Below are 15,407 nucleotides of genomic sequence, written 5' to 3'. Positions count from 1 at the left end.
GTATCCAGAGTGAGTATTCCTCTCAGCCACCTAGACTGCCAGCTATCTGCGCCAAGTTGACGGGTCAGTTGACTCCATACCACTGCTTGGGTGCTGGTCTCCGCGGGGCAGCGAGACGACTTCCTCACTTATCTATCACCCTATACTAAAGGAAAGTGAGCGATGCTTTTCAGTGGCAGTCACTAGCAATAAAGTGGATCTCAACGCCGATTGCTTTGCCTGTCCAACACACAAGAAACCATCACAGAAAATCACAGAACGCCATCTTCAACCGCTCCACCCACACTTCAGGGCAACGCTAGTTTAACTGCTTGATGGTGGGGGCATGCTAAATGGGGCAGTGCAGTAGCACCTTTGTTCGGTTCACTTTGACCCTATCCTTTTCCGTGTATCGCAAGTACTAGCAGCAACAACAACATGAACGGACAACGACGGCGCCGTTCTAGAAGCAGCGGAACCTCCATCCCCATGTGCCCGGGTTTACCACCCTCCCGTCCCCCCTATCGGCAGTAGTTTTCCGTCTCGCGTTGTCCTCGTGTTGTTCGTAAAGCTTTGTCTCTTTTTCCCAGAACGTCACTGGTCCGCTGCTTCGGACTTGTCCCACGGCAGTAGGCGAACGGGGCATGACCAGGACATGACACGACGCGCGGGGCGGACATGTCGTGACTTGAAAGGAGGGAAACGAAAGGGAAACGAAACAAAGAGACGGTACAAACGCCGTTGACCTACGAAAGAAGGGGATAAGCGAGGCTACCTAGGCTACGCTCGTACAAGTTAGACAGACCTCGCTGTTACCTTGCATATACTCCGTAGTAAAGGGACGTACGTACATATGTACCTACATCGACGCCCGATCCCCGTCGACGCAATGCATATCGTCAGCCCCAGGGCCCGCCGCCTGTCCTTTCCCTTTTTTTTTTTTTTTTATCTGCCGGAATGATACCATGACACCAGACATCTTGGAGGGTCGGAGAACTGGAGAGTAATGAACAGACACACAACAGCGGGTGCGGGTGCGGGTGCGGGTGCGGCAGCGGGCGGGGAATGCGGGGAAGTAACAGGCACGCCGTACGCCGCACGACACGACGGGGAAACAGAGGCGATGACGTGGAGACTCGGGGTAAGGTAGGTACTTCGTACATTTTTTACGCCAGCCAGGAGAAGGAGATGGGGTATGTATTTACTCGATATTCTATTGACATCAATAAGATACGAGTCGGGCGTGAACCTGTAAGTGAATGGATGCCCCCCCCCCACCCCCCCTTATCACCGTCCTAGTCGTCGTAGAAAGCTGTGATCACTGATGCCAGTGGTCAAGCCACTTCTTCATGACCGGCAGCCTCCACGTCCCTACTCTCTCGCTTAAGTTTCCCGATTGACCGTCATTCGTCTATCCATCCGTCCGTCATGTAAGTACCCAGCGCCATAAACAATGGTCCAACTTTGTCGTTCGTCTCCTTCGCGTCTTGTCACACTACCTACAGAGCCACGATATCGAAGAAAGTCAGAAACACGGGGCATCGGTCACGTTACGGCGAGCGTTGCTGGCTACCTTAACCAGGGAACACAGAGACATTTGGTTTCAGCTTGTCTGACATTCCCACTGGATGATTTTCAAGAATCATTTCTTTGTTTGGTCGTTTCGAGTTGAAACCGCCAGTCTCTCTCCGCCAGCAACCAGTGGCATTGGCTCGCCATTACTTCGTACACCACCATCCGACCATCCGTCCCCGCACATATGTCCCTATTCAAACAAGAAACCTGTACAGTGACAAAAAGCACCCATTCTCGTGACGGCCCTTAAACCAACCAGACCAAGGACCGAAACTACCTCGCCATGACCCTCTTTTGCGTCTCCAATGATCGTCCCCAGAATCTAGTCGCGGAAAGTCGTGTCCATTTCTCAACTTTCTGTTCCTCTTTTTGTCTTCTCCAAACACCTGTATGTACCGGGCTCGGCCTTGTGACCACCATCCTTCTCTTCCGTTTTATCTACATGAAGTATATTCCCTTCCATCGCCTGAGTATCCAGTCGCGGCGCTCGACAACTACCGGGACAAGTCGCAGAAGAGGGCCAAAAAAAAAAAAAGAAAAGAAAAGAAAAAAAATAAACCCCCCCCCGTCTCCCGTTTTTCCACAACCGGGGACATGATAAACAAACAAAACGCCTCTCTGTCATGATGATAACACATTCCTCTCGGGGAGGGGTGGGGGACCTGATTGCCTCGAAATGTCAAGAGCTCGCTGACGCTCCGGCGTAAAGGAGTGACTGTAGTCGGGTATCTCAAAAACAAAGTAAGAAATGAAATGAAAATAAGAAAAGAACCACAAAAATCAAGAGTCTTCAATCCTCGTCGGGAAATAGACGTTGCACTCATGAGATAAAAAGTCGTCGTCATCCTCGTCGGTATCATGTCATGCATGCGCGCGTCTGAGAGCATAGAAAACAAGCAGCCGAGGTCATCTTCGCAGCCCGACTTTGTCGGCCAGCTGCTTCCAGAACCGGTTCCTGCGGTCGTCGCCCATGTCCGCCGCCATGCAAGCCTCGCGAACCATGGGACCGACAATGTCCTCGTCTCCACGCTCCGGAAATTTCCCCTGGGCGTCCACCAGCTGTGGAAGCATCGCCGCTGCTGGCGTCATCGAAGGCGGCATGGCCACCACGCTGGCGCTACCGGCCCGGCTCCTACCGCGAGCACGGCCGCGGCTCCTGCTGCGGGACGCTCTGTGATGCGCGCTCGTACTCCGGACGGGGACAAACGACGGCACCGGTTCCTCCGTCTTCGAAGCAGCCTGAGCCAGGGAAGGGACCCGTCTCAATGTGGTCTCGTGCGCCTCCCGCCACGCGCCGTCGATTTCCGCCCACTTTGCCTCGGTCAACGCATAAATCTTGGACGTCTGGCCGTAGTTTTCGCCCGTGCGCACGATGTGTTTGGTGTAGTTGATGCGTGCCGCCTCCCAGTCCGCGACAAGCTGCTGCAGGGAATCGGGCGCGGCCTCTTCGGGCAGGTATGGCTGGGGCTGAATGGTGAAGTTGGCGTGGCCAAGCCGATCAGACCATTCGTCCATCTCTTGCATAAACACAGGGGCCGTCGCGGCCGACTGCTGCTGTTGCTGCTGTTGAACAACTGCCTCCGGTTGGGCCTGTTGCTGCTCGTCTTGGAAAGGCCGGAGTGATGAATAGGACGGCACGGTACTAAGCCCAGGAGTGGGTGCTTGAGACGGCTCTCGAGACGCAGCTGGAAAGGAGGGCACCTCGGGCAGGCCACTTGTGGACGGTGCGACAGAAGGCGACTGGAGCGGAGACTCTTGCGGTCCTTCCTTGGCCACCCCGGTGAGCAAAGGGGGCAACAGCGGCGTCGCGGCAAGTGCACGCTCACGTTCGAGGCTCGTGCCCTTGAGTCGGCCGCTTTCGTCGTCTTCTCCGTCAGGGTCGACCGTCAAGCACGGCGGCGCTGCGATGTCCTCGTCACTAGCCCAGAAAGCGCGCGCGGCACCGGTCGGCAAGGGAGGTTCGCTAGATCGGTCTGCTGGCCGGCGGCGAGAATGGAGCGAGAGGGAAGACGACCGACTGGACGCGGTAGGTGATGTGAGATAGAGGGTTCGCTCGAAGCTAACATCGGTTGTTGGCGACCGGATCTGCGACACGGACCTCTTGGACGACTTCCACCGCGACAAGTTGGACAACCGAGTGCTGACGCGCGTCGCAAGACCATACAGCTCCCCTTTGCGCTTGGCCGCCATCATCTGGCTTGCATTGGTGAAATCGCTGGTGAAGCCATAGTCGTAGTCTATTCCGTCGTCGTCGCCGCCGTACCCGGTCAAGATCATGTCACCTCCGTCGGGGTGGACACATGGATCATCGCCTATAAACACCCACACGCGGGCCCGTCAGATTGGGGGTTCCATCGTCCTCCTCGGCAAGGACATATTGGCGACGGAGGGGCAACTTACACAGGCAGTCGTACAGGTCGAACTGGTCAGACACAACAGTGTCCTGATCATCGCGCTCGGCCGGTTCCTCTTCCACATCTGGCAGCTGGCGTTTGCTAGAAACAAGCGCAGGTGCGGGGGTGAGGCTGGGAACGGGTGCGCTCGGTGTACAAGGCGAGGCGGGAGTATCCAACATAATGGGAACATCCAAAGAGGATGTCGAACTGGAGCATCGTAGGTGTCCCTTGGCCGAGAAGGTGGGCGTAACGGGAGATGTGATGTCGGAGGATGACGAGTTGTGGGTGTAGTAGACATATTGGCGATCATCATCCATGTCGAACTGCTGATAGACCTCCATCCTCTTGCGCTCCTCGACAAGCTGTGGTAAAAGTAATGGTTTTAGCTTTGGCGACATGTTGTTGCAGGAGTTTGCGGCGAGACTTGTCGCCGGGTGTTCTGGTGTTCGCCGTTGGTTGTTGCTCTGGTTTTTGGTGACAGTATACTATTAAGTCTTTCCTGGGGCGAGCTGGGGGTGGCGTAGGAGCAAGGTTTGAATTCCTAAAACGGTCCAGTTTGGTGTGGTAAAACGAAACCGGGGGGAAAAAACGAAAACTGGGGAAGAGTTCGTTCGAGGGGCAGGGCAGGGCAGGGGGAGGTATGTAGTTGTTAAAGTGACTGCCGTCGGGATGGGGGTCCGAGAGAGCGGGGGGAGAAGCCGGGTGCGACAAGGCACTTTGGTTGTCGGGCCTGTTCGCTGCCTCACGTTGACACGTCTCGGTCTAACAGGATTGGGCCTCAGCTTCCGGACAAGACGCGGCTCCTTAGGCGGTATGATGCGGGTGGTGGGCGGTGCGGTGTGGTGTGGTGCGGTGTGGTGTCAGACAAAGCAGGATTCCCCAAGTAGAGAGCTTGTACTTGCGTGACACGCTGTCGTGGGGGGAACTGCCTCTATGTGGTCGGGCTGAGGAAAATCCGGGGAGCAAGAGGCAGAGACGATGAAGCTCAAGCGGATGCCCCGTCGTTGTTGAGGTCGTTCGCGTCGTGACCTTTCTTGGTGTTTGAAGCCAAAACTACTGCCAAACGAATGGACGGTCTCCACAGTAGCGCCGCCGCCTCTCTTTAGTGACTGGAGATAGCTGCTAATACCCAAGTCATGTGGGCTTAGGTTGATACGTGTCGCGGGGGCCCTGGGGGGTATGTGCTCTCGCCGGGCTCTAATCCGTCCAATTTCTCGCAGGGTTCCTGGGGCGGTCGAAATCGGGTCCCACGTGTACGAGCGGGCGGCTATACTTTAGTCGACTGGTCGGTCGGGTGCTCATACGGGTGGGAGAGTGGCAGAGGTCGGGTCGACTTGGGCGGAACAGAGACCAGGGACGTGTACGCAGAAGAGGAGCAAAGTGCGGAAGAGAGATGAGAGACTCTCAGAGGCACTCAGGTTCGGACAAGGCCGGATAGCGGGGACCAGAAACGAAACAACCTGTGACAAAGACAGATAGCACACGTGTGGGTGTGTGTTGTCGACTGAAATGTTCGTCCGGTGGTGGTTGACAGGTGAGCGACTGCGCGACGTGAAGAAGAAACGAATAAGAATAATAATAAGAATAGTCAAGACTGGGGCGGATGGTATCAGTCTGGTCTGCAGGTGACTGGGACCGGTTGGGTTGACGATTTGTGATTTGGTGTCAAACGGGGGGTCCAGGAGTCCAGGGCCGATTTGAGTGGCTACAGGGTACGGCCGACATGCGGTTATGTACGAGGGATGTAGATTCTGTTGAAGACGTGTTCGAAGGAGGGGCGGGAGACAACAATGAGTGGATCAAAAGGCGTCTGCAGAAGCATGTGCGGTGTGATGCGTGATGCGCTCCAGGGTCGTCTTCGCGTGGTCGTGGGCGGTTGGGTACAGATGAATTATCTCTGGGGCTGCTGCTTTCCGGAGGCCCGTCTCTTTTTTTCCCTTTGTCGAATGGGGCTGGACGGACGCCCTACAGGAAGGAGATGGATGCCAAGTAAGGTGGTCGGTCGGCCGGGTCTGGTCTGTGGGATGGTCCTGTCCGTCGGTGATAGGAAGCACAAGACACAGGACGACGAGAAAGGAGGAGGACGCAGAAGATGGCGACGAGACCGACCTGCTGTTGCTGCGAGGCTATCGTGACATGAAAGAATGGAAAGGAAATAAGGATAGTAAAGTAGGTTGCGCGGGAAGACTTTTAGAAAATGGGGACTCGGGTGGGCTATGTCAGAGCCAGATCAGATCCCCGAAGTCAGGTATGAAGAAACTGGAGCACCAGCTGAGCGTCCATGTCCATGGTCCGTGTAGTGTAGGTGTGGGTAACGGAAGAGAGTGCACGAAGTACAACGTACTTAGTATTACGGAGTACGCAGTATAAGGTAGAGGCGGCGATAGTCGTAGTGGGACGGCGGAGACGGGAAGGCAAAACTGGCATGGGCAAGGCCCCTAGGCAGGAGCGAGACCCATAGAACTAGGATTTATCGGAGGGGCAGGGAAAGAGGAGAAAACTATCTGCTATGGCAAGGGCCCACTCGAGACACCGTGTAACACTGCGTAGAAGAACGCTTAGGTCATCCACATTGTAATACTGTAAAGGAAGGGTAACAAAAAGCACATCATCCTAAGAAATGTGCCTATACTTCAGACAGTTTAAAAAGGCTCAGAGGATACTGTGCCTATACATAAGCACGTGCCATTTTCGGTTTATATAAGGAGAATATAGAGATAACCTTTTTATCCGATCTTACCTTAGTGCATAGTAAAACCGCGCACTGTCTCTTGAGTATATCTACTCTTGCCCCTACTATGAGTCTTTCAATAAATTGACCATGGCCCTTTCTCCCCACTACTTTTTACGGGCCTTCACCCCGAAGTGTAAATCTCATCATCGCAATTCTACCCTCCTCCTTTCCCCTTCTACGAAGTATTTTCTATGTTAATATGCCACGTCCGAGTCATCGTCGCCTCGCGTGCCGGCGTCGCTTAGGGCAATGCCCGCCAACCCGCCGATAATGCCCGGTGATTGAGATAAGGTAGGTAGGGTAGGATGTAGGAAGCAGTCCCCAACACTCTGCAAACAAACACTTTGTACGATAAGAGCTACAACCACGATGAGTAGCACGGCTAATAAGGAGGATGAGGTAGGTGGCTACATCCGAAAGATGGAGATCATGACCTCTGAATATAGCAATCTGACATGCTTTATTTCCTTCCTTCGAAGTTCCTTTCCTCCTTTCTTCTTTTTTTGGTCCTTTTTTGGTGGGGTAGTGCCCGCGAGGCCCAATTCTGCGATTTCCACTTCGAGCGTTCGACGAAGATGATGGTTTCTCCGGATCTTACTCCGTACTTATCTTCAATCGTCAATCTGTGAATACGCGGAGCGACGGATTCTCTCTCACACATATGTATGCCTCTGCTCGTACATCCTCTGTTGCATGAACCGTGGGGTTTGTTTGTTGTTGTTGTTTTGTTTGTTGATGTTTTTCTACACGTCCCCTCTTTTGATGCCTTTGTTTCTTCGTGCGCAACTCTGTACCAAAACTTGTTTCTCACATGGGTACCAAAGACGTTGATGGATTAGGGCTCAGCTCAGGATAAGCTTGTCTAGAACTGGAATGCCTCGGCGTTGAGACGTTCCTGATTGCCGGTTAGGGCTCCAACATGGTGTGGGCCGTCCACCAGTTTTCTCATTCTCAGGGCAACGGCCCAATGGGGACTCAGCCGTCTGTTAGTTGGGCTGAAAAGGTCCCATGTTTCCACGTTGCCAACCAACGCCCTCATCGACGGTGGATCAAACGGCGAAAAAGACCAGTCCAGAAACTCTCTCAGTGGGGACACCTTGGGGGTTTTTTATTTTTATTTTTATTATTATTTGAGAATTCGTCCGTTTACGAAGAAACGGATACTCTTCTATTATCTTACAAGTCACCATTGTAATAACCGTCATGGAATATGTATGTAATGGGAACAGACCACTTGACGTTTCTCCGTTCGGCCCTCCTGGACACCAGAAGACGTCCCCCCGAGAGGTCAAGGTCACCGATACGCGACTTGCGTGAGGCCGAGGTGGCAAGCCACGATTCGATTCCCGGGAGGGGCTGGCACTATCCGCCGAAAAGGATTCGCGTTTTGACAGGCGCATCCAGAATCAGAATCCGAACGGGTTGTGTTCTAGGCTTTGGTGATCCCTGGTTGCCTGATGCAACCAAAGTCCAGGATCACCCTCGCTGCGGATCCAGGAACCGTTTCTTTTCGGTTTGGAGGGTACGGAGTTACGGGCGGCTTTCTCCGTTTCTGGGAGGTACAACGTACCTCTCTCCTTATTACGTTGTAGGTCGTGCCCACTTTGTGTCTACCAGAATACGTATTCGTATGTGCCGACAGCAGAAAGGATCTACGGAGACGTAGGGTTGGTTTGGTACGGAATACGTTGTACGGTCCCTTCCACCGTTGCTTTTTCATGATGTGGGGGGGGTTTCTTTCTTTTTCCCTCTTTTTCCTGCCTCCGGGGCCCAACCACCCAGTTATTCGTGAGCAATGGGCACATAACGGTCACGGAATTAATTACGGATGCCTACGAAAGCGTTCAACACGCAAAAACAAACGCAAAAGCCAGACGGTGACCCAAACATTGCCCCAGAGCTCCCGTTCCACCTTGCCTCCCAGGTCCTTTTTTTTTTTTTAAGCTTATACCAAGCCTCCCAGGTCCCCAGGCGAACAGTCTGGCATAACTTCAGGGTTGCATACGGACTTTAATAAACCTGAATTAAAATAAAATAAAAAAGGTCCCCCAGGTGGCAGAGAGGCGAATGTTAAAATTGCGAGATTCTTCCTTCGTTATGCTTTACCTACGTGTGTACTGCGAGGTGGCGACGCAGTCTATTTTCAATGCCTCTGTTCTATCCTCCTCCTACCGACCAGGCGATACTCCGTACTAAGCTGACGGTTTCAAGACACAATGGGCCTCGGAAACTCCTCGGATGGCAGCCAGCACTTTTCGCATGATGGTCAATTCATCGACATGCACGGATACTCCGCGTACTACGGCGTAGGGCTGTAGAGAGCTTTGGCCCCCCCGCCCTAGGGGAACAGGCCCTAGCATAATGCGTTGAAACATGGCTCCTGTGGAGAGACGAGGCTGGGGAATTGTCGTGACCCGGCGCGGCGGTGAAGCAGAAAGATGGGACGGTGAGCAGCCACGACACGACGCGAAGCAGAAACACGGAACCAGAACAAGCAGTTTTTGGCCCCTTGACCTCGGTCCAGCGGTGAGGATAGCCAGGGGCCTTTTGCGTCTAGACCTTGTCGTTTCTTTTAATGGCGATCTTTCCGGGCCCCGCCTTGTCCGGGTCCCAGTTCTTACTCCCGGAGCAACAATCAACAAACCCGCAACAGAAACTGGTAGGGTTCGTTCGTTCGTTCAGGGATTACATCGAGACTGCCTTGCCTTGCGCGATTTCCTGCGCTGTTACGTCAGGGTGATGCGTGGTAAAATACTAAACTACCGACCTGATCCTGTTTTCCATTCTCTCATTAGCCGCTACAAATCGAAGTATGTACTAATGCTTTCGATCGCGATCCTAATCTGAGCTTGCGCTTCGTTGCTCTGTTTTCTATTTTCTTTATTTTCTCTGTGACCCTACAATACCATAGGGTTTAGCACTGCCTACCTACAACGTATCTCTCGCCCTTTATCCTTCCTATCCCTGGCCCAGTGTGTAAAATCTATAGCTCCCACAGCCCGGCTATACCTAACCCCTTCCCATTTTATAGAAAGCAAGTGAGGTCGTCCTCCGATCGATTGGCATGTGATTCCTTTATTATGTCCCGTCTCGGGTCCAATCCCTTCCAGGCGCATAGAATGCAACACGCTCTCAGCCGTCCGAGACGGTAGCTCAAACTGTTGGGTCAGTCATCAATCCGTCGACGACCGAGAGGGGGAAGAATTTTCAACCGCGCCGGCGACCGGCGAACGCCACTGACGGCACTAGAAACGGTTAAGAAGCAAATTTCGGTCCCAAAAGTCTGGACGGGCTAGGGGTTTGTGTCTCAAATTCTTATCGCTAAAGAGCCGCTAATGATTCGGTCGGCAGTGTCACCCCTCTTCAGCCGATTGGCCTAGCCATCGGGGGTTTTTCCTCTAGCTCCCCGTTCGTCTGTCATTTTCCTATTCCTGTTTCTCAAGTCCGCACGAAGTACTTCGTAATGAGGATCTTCTCCCAACGGGAAGGCATAACGTGAATGCACGCCTCTTGCGTCAATGACTTGACGACTCTGTTCGCCATTTATTAGGCCATTGTGCCCATCTTATGATCTGGCGATCTGAAGACGGAGCTGCACCTAGCCCGTATGCATATAGGTTCTCTTCTTGTACCGCCTAGCTACCCGCTAGGTTGGCGTCAGCGTCCGTTGTAACCGTCGAGAGACTTGTTCTCTTAGCTCCACGAAACCGCCTGCTTTTTCGCGGGGTTGCGGGGAGGAACTAGGCATTTCGTTGAACGTCGGCAATTTTTGAACGGGCGGGGAACGGGAATATGATATGGGAAACTGAAAGAGCAACGGAATGATGAATCTGTAAACGGAAACGGTCCTCTGAAGAAAAGTCTTCGAAACGGCGTGACCTGGACCCGAACAAAGTCGCTTAAAGCATATTGTGAGAGTCACCACCACCACGGTATCTCCCGTCCGCTGGCGTTCATGTTCCATCCGCCGCGGGCTGTCCAACTTATCCATCTACATACTCCCATGTGGTATGTACGTCCCATCCCACGGGATCATGACCACCACGTCAACACGTCAACACGTCAAACGAACCTTCCCGCTGTCCCCGCCTTGCGTGTGCCATGTGTTCTAACCGGGCCGGGAGAACGATGTGCAGGTGAGCGGCCTGCCTCGTACGGATTGAGTCTGTCGCCGACTGGACCGTGACATGACGACCGTGCGTCATTTCGCCTGGACCCCCTGACGGCAATTGGTAAGTGCGTATCTCATATCAGATCTTAGAGTCCTCCAGATCTTAGGTACTCCAGGAAATAATTCGGGACGAAGCAAGTCGAGTGAGTGCACAGGCTGCCCTGCTTAGCCGTACCCTCGGACACTGACGCCGATAGCAATGGTAGCCTCAGCGCAATCGGCTGACATCTCCATCTCCATCCCGCGAGTTGCTCAATAATTGATTGCTCGCACGAGTAGTTTTCCCCGATGCAGAGCTTTCGTCTCTTGCGTCCTTTCTTCCCATGAATGAGTCACGAAAACATTTCCGCCTTTAGCCGCGCTTATTCCTCCCTTGAGAGCGAGTGGAACAAGTCGGTCGGGGTCCAGCGTTCTTTTCCAGGTCTCCGCAGGGATGGTGAGAACGGCTTACGCAAGTTCATCGCAAAAGCCTCAGGGTCGCATTGCGCCCCATTTTTCTGGTTGGGTACCTGCGTTGGCAGAAGAGTCGAGAACATGATATTGCGGCTTTTTCTTTAAAAGAGAAAAAGTACAAGTACATGGGGCTTTTTTCACCTTGTTTTTATGGGTTATTACTCTTTCCCTAACGCTTCCCGTCCCGACTCCGGTACCTTGCAGTAGCCACGTCGTCGTGGAGGGTTGGGTCTTCACTCCATTTGCCCACTTAGGAGGAAGAACCCTAGCTAAAGTAAGCGAACACGAAGGAGCCACGTTGACGGGCGGAGAGGGGGCTTTTTGCTACTACACGTGTAATAAAGAAGTTAATTACTGTAGAGGTTACAGTTCAACTGACCATTGCCCCCCCCCCCCTAGTGTACCTTAGTGACCTGACCATTGACCCTGTGCTACCTGCTAGCGTAGATCTGACCTGACCTGACCATTGCTATAGCCTTTAGACCTCACCCGACCATTGCTCGCTAAGCTAGTACAGTTCAGTAGGGGGGGGGCAATGGTTAGTTGAACTGTAGTCTCTTACTGTATTCGTACGTTGGGCAAAAGCTTGCCGGATGGCTTGGTCGCATCGCATCCTTTTTCGGTTTGCTGGGCGTCAGCGTTTATTGCTGAGCGGATCCCCGTTACGGAATGATCTCACCATTCTTGGACCGTAAACCAGGATCACGGTATGATCCGTCGGTCCATTCGGCGTGGAGTCCAAAAGTGTATGGAAACTTCCACAGTACGGAGTAGTACTTCGTAGGAATGCTCTTTCAGGATTCTGAAGGACCATGGGATTGATTGATTGCTTCCCAGAAATGATGGAGACCGTGTATCTGTATCAAGCGAAGTTCTTCCGTCGTTGTGGTGGAAGTGGTGAAAGTTGTGGAGGCCCCACACCAGAATCATTGTACACGTCACTTTGACCTCACCGCTGGGGTTTGGTCGGAAACGGGTGCCGCCAGCTACAACGGTACTCTGTACGTGTACATGCACGAGGTATTATTCGTACTTTCAACCGAAAGGGGTCTTGCAAATCCAGTTCTGAACGAGTCCCGGCTATTTTTGTCGGCTCCTCGGAGTCGCTTTTTAGTTGAGAAGACTGATGGGATGGGGTTGGAAAGTGCGCAGTGCGCCTGTGACTTGGTCAGAACAGGGTTTTCAGCCAGACGCAACTCACTCATCGAGTCTCTGGGCGGTTTGAAGAGTTTTACGTCCGTCGAAGGTGACGGAGACATACACTGATTGATAGAGCAAGTATTACTTTATAAGTATTATGAATATATTCCTATCGTGACATGAATATTATAGAGGTCTACATTCATATACGTGGTAGTTGCGATATGATTCTGTGCGTCCCCTCCGTGTCGCCATATCCCGGAATACACTCACTGAAATGGGTGGGTGGTTTGGCTCACTGAGTTTTAGCTTCACCATTGGTCTCAGTGAGTGAGGGTCGACTCACACCGGTTGCTGGGGCCTACCATTGACAACGGCCAGACAAGCTCTGGGAAGGTTTTGTTTACACACACACACACACACATATATATATATATACTGTTCTTGCTCAAGCACTTACATCAATATCATCCGAAACGAGTCTCTGACATTCCCATTCTCATCCAACCCTGCAACATTAAATCTTCCCCTGGCACCCAAGTCCACAACACCAAAATAGGCTATCCAGAGACCTTTGAAGGCTTCTGCGTCGACGGCCCCAAGACAGTGGGAGACATCGCAACTACCTTGCTGACGAAAAATGTGACCAGGCACATACAACGAAAAAGTACCCAGACGGAAGCAACGCCCACGGCGGCTGGGCCTCCCACATACGGGCCCGCTGGTACTTCGTCTTCCCCATCCCCTCGGCACGCTGGCTGTCGGGGGACAGTATCATATCCTTGGCGCCGGGGACTCGCCTCTCCCTTCGCATCTTTGCCAGTAGAATAATGGAAATGACGGGCTAATCATCCTATATTCACTATATAAGATGTTCGCTCGACTTGTGATGTGAGACGTTGAAGATCTATCCGAGCTGCCTGCCTCTTCTGATTCTGTATAGGGTGACCTACGTTATGGCGACTGTGACATGGTCACAACGACTGATAGTTGTAAAGCTCCTAGGAGTCCTCAACTATCACGCCTCCCTCTACAATGTAATCTGAACATGAACAACATCGGAGACTAACAGACTTCCCTTCACCACTGAACGCCCTCAAAGGGATCCCGCTTATTGGGAACCCCGGCAAGAATGGCGAGGCCTTTCCGGTCCGGCAAGGTCTTGACGTACTGGGCCAAAATGTGGGGGCTCAGGGCTAGCCCGGTGAGTTCGCCCTCGGGGTCATCATCGTTCTCACACGAGACAATGATGTGGCGGGTCTGGGTCGATGAGACGTCCGGCTTGCGCGTCGCTTCGCGCCAGGGGACGAAACGGATTTTGGTGCTGAGCTCGCCGCGTTTACGAAAACGGCACTCCTAGAGGCATTCGAGGTTGGCAAACTCTTTGGCGATGCTGATGCCGGCTATATTTCCTAGAAAGGGGCGTTTAGGTTGCCGACTTGGAGCGGGAGAGCCAGATAGGATCATAGGAGGAAAGGGGGGGAATATGTAACCCACCAGCCACGTGAAGATCATTCCCACTCGCATGATGCTGCTGTTCTTTTGCCCTGAGAAGGCGTTGAACAACCGCTGGCTTAAAATTGACATGCCTCCACTCATCACAAGCCGAGAGGCGCATCGGGGACCCGGTCCCATACATCCCACCAGCGACAAAGTCCACGGGTCGACACGCGTCGGTGACCATGGTATTCCTGCATCCCCATTTTGAAGGATCATGGAAGCCCCTCAACGAGACGTAATCAGGGCCGACGAGGGCCATGAACTCAACTCTGAAGCCGTCAGCCCGGGTCGCTCGCTCGACCTGCTCGCGGAAGACGCCCCATTCGCTATTCGGCTTCTCGAAGACGAAGACGTGGGGTGGTAAGCCCTCGGCCTCGCGCCACAGCTGGGCGCGGAGGTGCTTGGGGAGCACGAGAGGCCGGTGGCGGCCCGCAAACTTGGAGGACAGGCGGCTGTCGTCGGTGGGGATGACGATGGCGGCTAGGATGTTGAGGTCTCCGCCGCCCTGGGCGAGGCCGTGCTTTAGGAGTTCGAGGTGGCCGTGGTGGGGTGGGTTGTATGACCCAGGCATCACGAGGATGGTGTTTGGGAATTGCCTGCGGAGAAGGAGGGCATCTCTCTTCCCCGTCTTGAAGATGGGGGACTTTGATGTTTGGTCGGGGTCGTAAAAGCGTTGGAAGTAGATTTCTAGGGGACGATGGAAGGCAGGATTCCGCGCCATGGTGTGACCACTGAGTTACTGACCGTGTCAATGTCTCTTACTGATTAAGTACTTTGCATGCGAGGAATCTGGTAACCTGACAAAGAACTTTATGATATAACGTAGCTTGCAGATGCCTTAAGACGAAGCGAGGTTGGTAAGTCGTGACGGTGAAGGAAAAAGCCGGCCCGTACTTTAGTCGGGACAGACATACCTATGTCTTCGCCTTGAGGAATGTGGTTAATGTGGTTGCCTGAGTTTTAATTTCGTGTAGTTCTGCCGATGCAGGAACACTCGACAAGTGTTTAGATGGGGCGTTGCACTTTAAGGGTTAATCACAGTTGGTCAGTTGCGACCTGTATAGATTGTAGCAACTACAAAACTGTACAAGATTACTGTAGTACCTATTGGTTACATTAGGTAGGTAGGTACCTTAGGTGGTTTGTTACATTAAGCAAGACATGAAGGCATGAGATGCGTACAGATCGCCCATCAATGGTGTCCTGTCAAACAGTCTGATAAGTGTTGATCAACGATGTCAGAGGGACAAAAGAGGCTGAAGTCAAGAAGTTACTTACTAATCAAGGCTTACTAACTAACGTACATACTCCTCGGCAATCGAGTCGCCCCCCAAGCCGAGACTTTCCGCGCACTGAACTTTTGAAAGCAACGACACATCGATCGTCACGACAAATCCAACACCACCCTCAAAACCGAACACTAAACCACACAATCGTTTCCACCCGCGAACGGACACCT

The 15,407-nt window shown here is 52.9% G+C and overlaps 6 protein-coding genes across 6 annotated transcripts; 2 read left to right on the top strand and 4 right to left on the bottom strand.

The window, feature by feature from the left end:
* Positions 1-944: 944 nt before the first annotated feature.
* SODALDRAFT_356416 (hypothetical protein) lies at positions 945-2,261 on the top strand (the record flags this gene model as incomplete). The annotated part of the gene is made up of 8 exons (XM_028613904.1): positions 945-966; positions 1,005-1,107; positions 1,210-1,230; positions 1,319-1,346; positions 1,422-1,468; positions 1,620-1,740; positions 1,814-2,060; positions 2,239-2,261. 8 exons carry the CDS (start codon positions 945-947, stop codon positions 2,259-2,261), a joined length of 612 nt encoding a protein of 203 aa, XP_028468238.1.
* A 199-nt stretch (positions 2,262-2,460) lies between these two features.
* SODALDRAFT_272836 (hypothetical protein) lies at positions 2,461-4,348 on the bottom strand (the record flags this gene model as incomplete). Its single annotated transcript, XM_028607860.1, has 2 exons — positions 2,461-3,866; positions 3,955-4,348. 2 exons carry the CDS (start codon positions 4,346-4,348, stop codon positions 2,461-2,463), a joined length of 1,800 nt encoding a protein of 599 aa, XP_028468237.1.
* A 3,198-nt stretch (positions 4,349-7,546) lies between these two features.
* On the bottom strand, positions 7,547-8,945 carry SODALDRAFT_356414 (hypothetical protein; the record flags this gene model as incomplete). The annotated part of the gene is made up of 6 exons (XM_028613903.1): positions 7,547-7,766; positions 7,865-7,992; positions 8,077-8,138; positions 8,548-8,611; positions 8,795-8,801; positions 8,887-8,945. 6 exons carry the CDS (start codon positions 8,943-8,945, stop codon positions 7,547-7,549), a joined length of 540 nt encoding a protein of 179 aa, XP_028468236.1.
* Positions 8,843-9,570, top strand: SODALDRAFT_96211 (hypothetical protein). The gene has a single exon (XM_028615825.1). The coding sequence runs from the start codon at positions 9,058-9,060 to the stop codon at positions 9,529-9,531; it is 474 nt and encodes a 157-aa protein (XP_028468235.1). The 5' UTR covers positions 8,843-9,057; the 3' UTR covers positions 9,532-9,570.
* A 518-nt stretch (positions 9,571-10,088) lies between these two features.
* On the bottom strand, positions 10,089-11,083 carry SODALDRAFT_376215 (hypothetical protein; the record flags this gene model as incomplete). Its single annotated transcript, XM_028614798.1, has 3 exons — positions 10,089-10,675; positions 10,746-10,903; positions 11,041-11,083. The coding sequence occupies 3 exons, from the start codon at positions 11,081-11,083 to the stop codon at positions 10,331-10,333; spliced, it is 546 nt and encodes a 181-aa protein (XP_028468234.1). The 3' UTR covers positions 10,089-10,330.
* Positions 11,084-13,324: 2,241 nt separating this feature from the next.
* On the bottom strand, positions 13,325-14,898 carry SODALDRAFT_96197 (hypothetical protein). Its single transcript, XM_028615824.1, has 3 exons — positions 14,863-14,898; positions 13,946-14,785; positions 13,325-13,860 (listed from the first exon to the last, which is right to left on the bottom strand). Exons 2-3 carry the CDS (start codon positions 14,667-14,669, stop codon positions 13,805-13,807), a joined length of 780 nt encoding a protein of 259 aa, XP_028468233.1. The 5' UTR covers positions 14,670-14,785; positions 14,863-14,898; the 3' UTR covers positions 13,325-13,804.
* Positions 14,899-15,407: the final 509 nt, after the last annotated feature.

Source organism: Sodiomyces alkalinus, assembly GCF_003711515.1.
Source record: "Sodiomyces alkalinus F11 unplaced genomic scaffold SODALscaffold_2, whole genome shotgun sequence".
Lineage (NCBI taxonomy): Eukaryota > Fungi > Ascomycota > Sordariomycetes > Glomerellales > Plectosphaerellaceae > Sodiomyces > Sodiomyces alkalinus.
The sequence above is the reverse complement of the archived record's forward strand: the minus strand, read 5'-3'. Positions and strand labels throughout refer to the sequence as shown.

Coding starts and splice junctions, on each gene's coding strand:
- SODALDRAFT_96211 (XM_028615825.1), top strand. CDS start 9,058: ATGGCTCCTGTGGAGAGACGAGGCTGGGGAATTGTCGTGACCCGGCGC.
- SODALDRAFT_96197 (XM_028615824.1), bottom strand. CDS start 14,669: ATGGCGCGGAATCCTGCCTTCCATCGTCCCCTAGAAATCTACTTCCAA. Junction 13,861..13,945: donor GAATGATCTTCACGTGGCTG/GTGGGTTACATA, acceptor GCCCCTTTCTAG/GAAATATAGCCGGCATCAGC.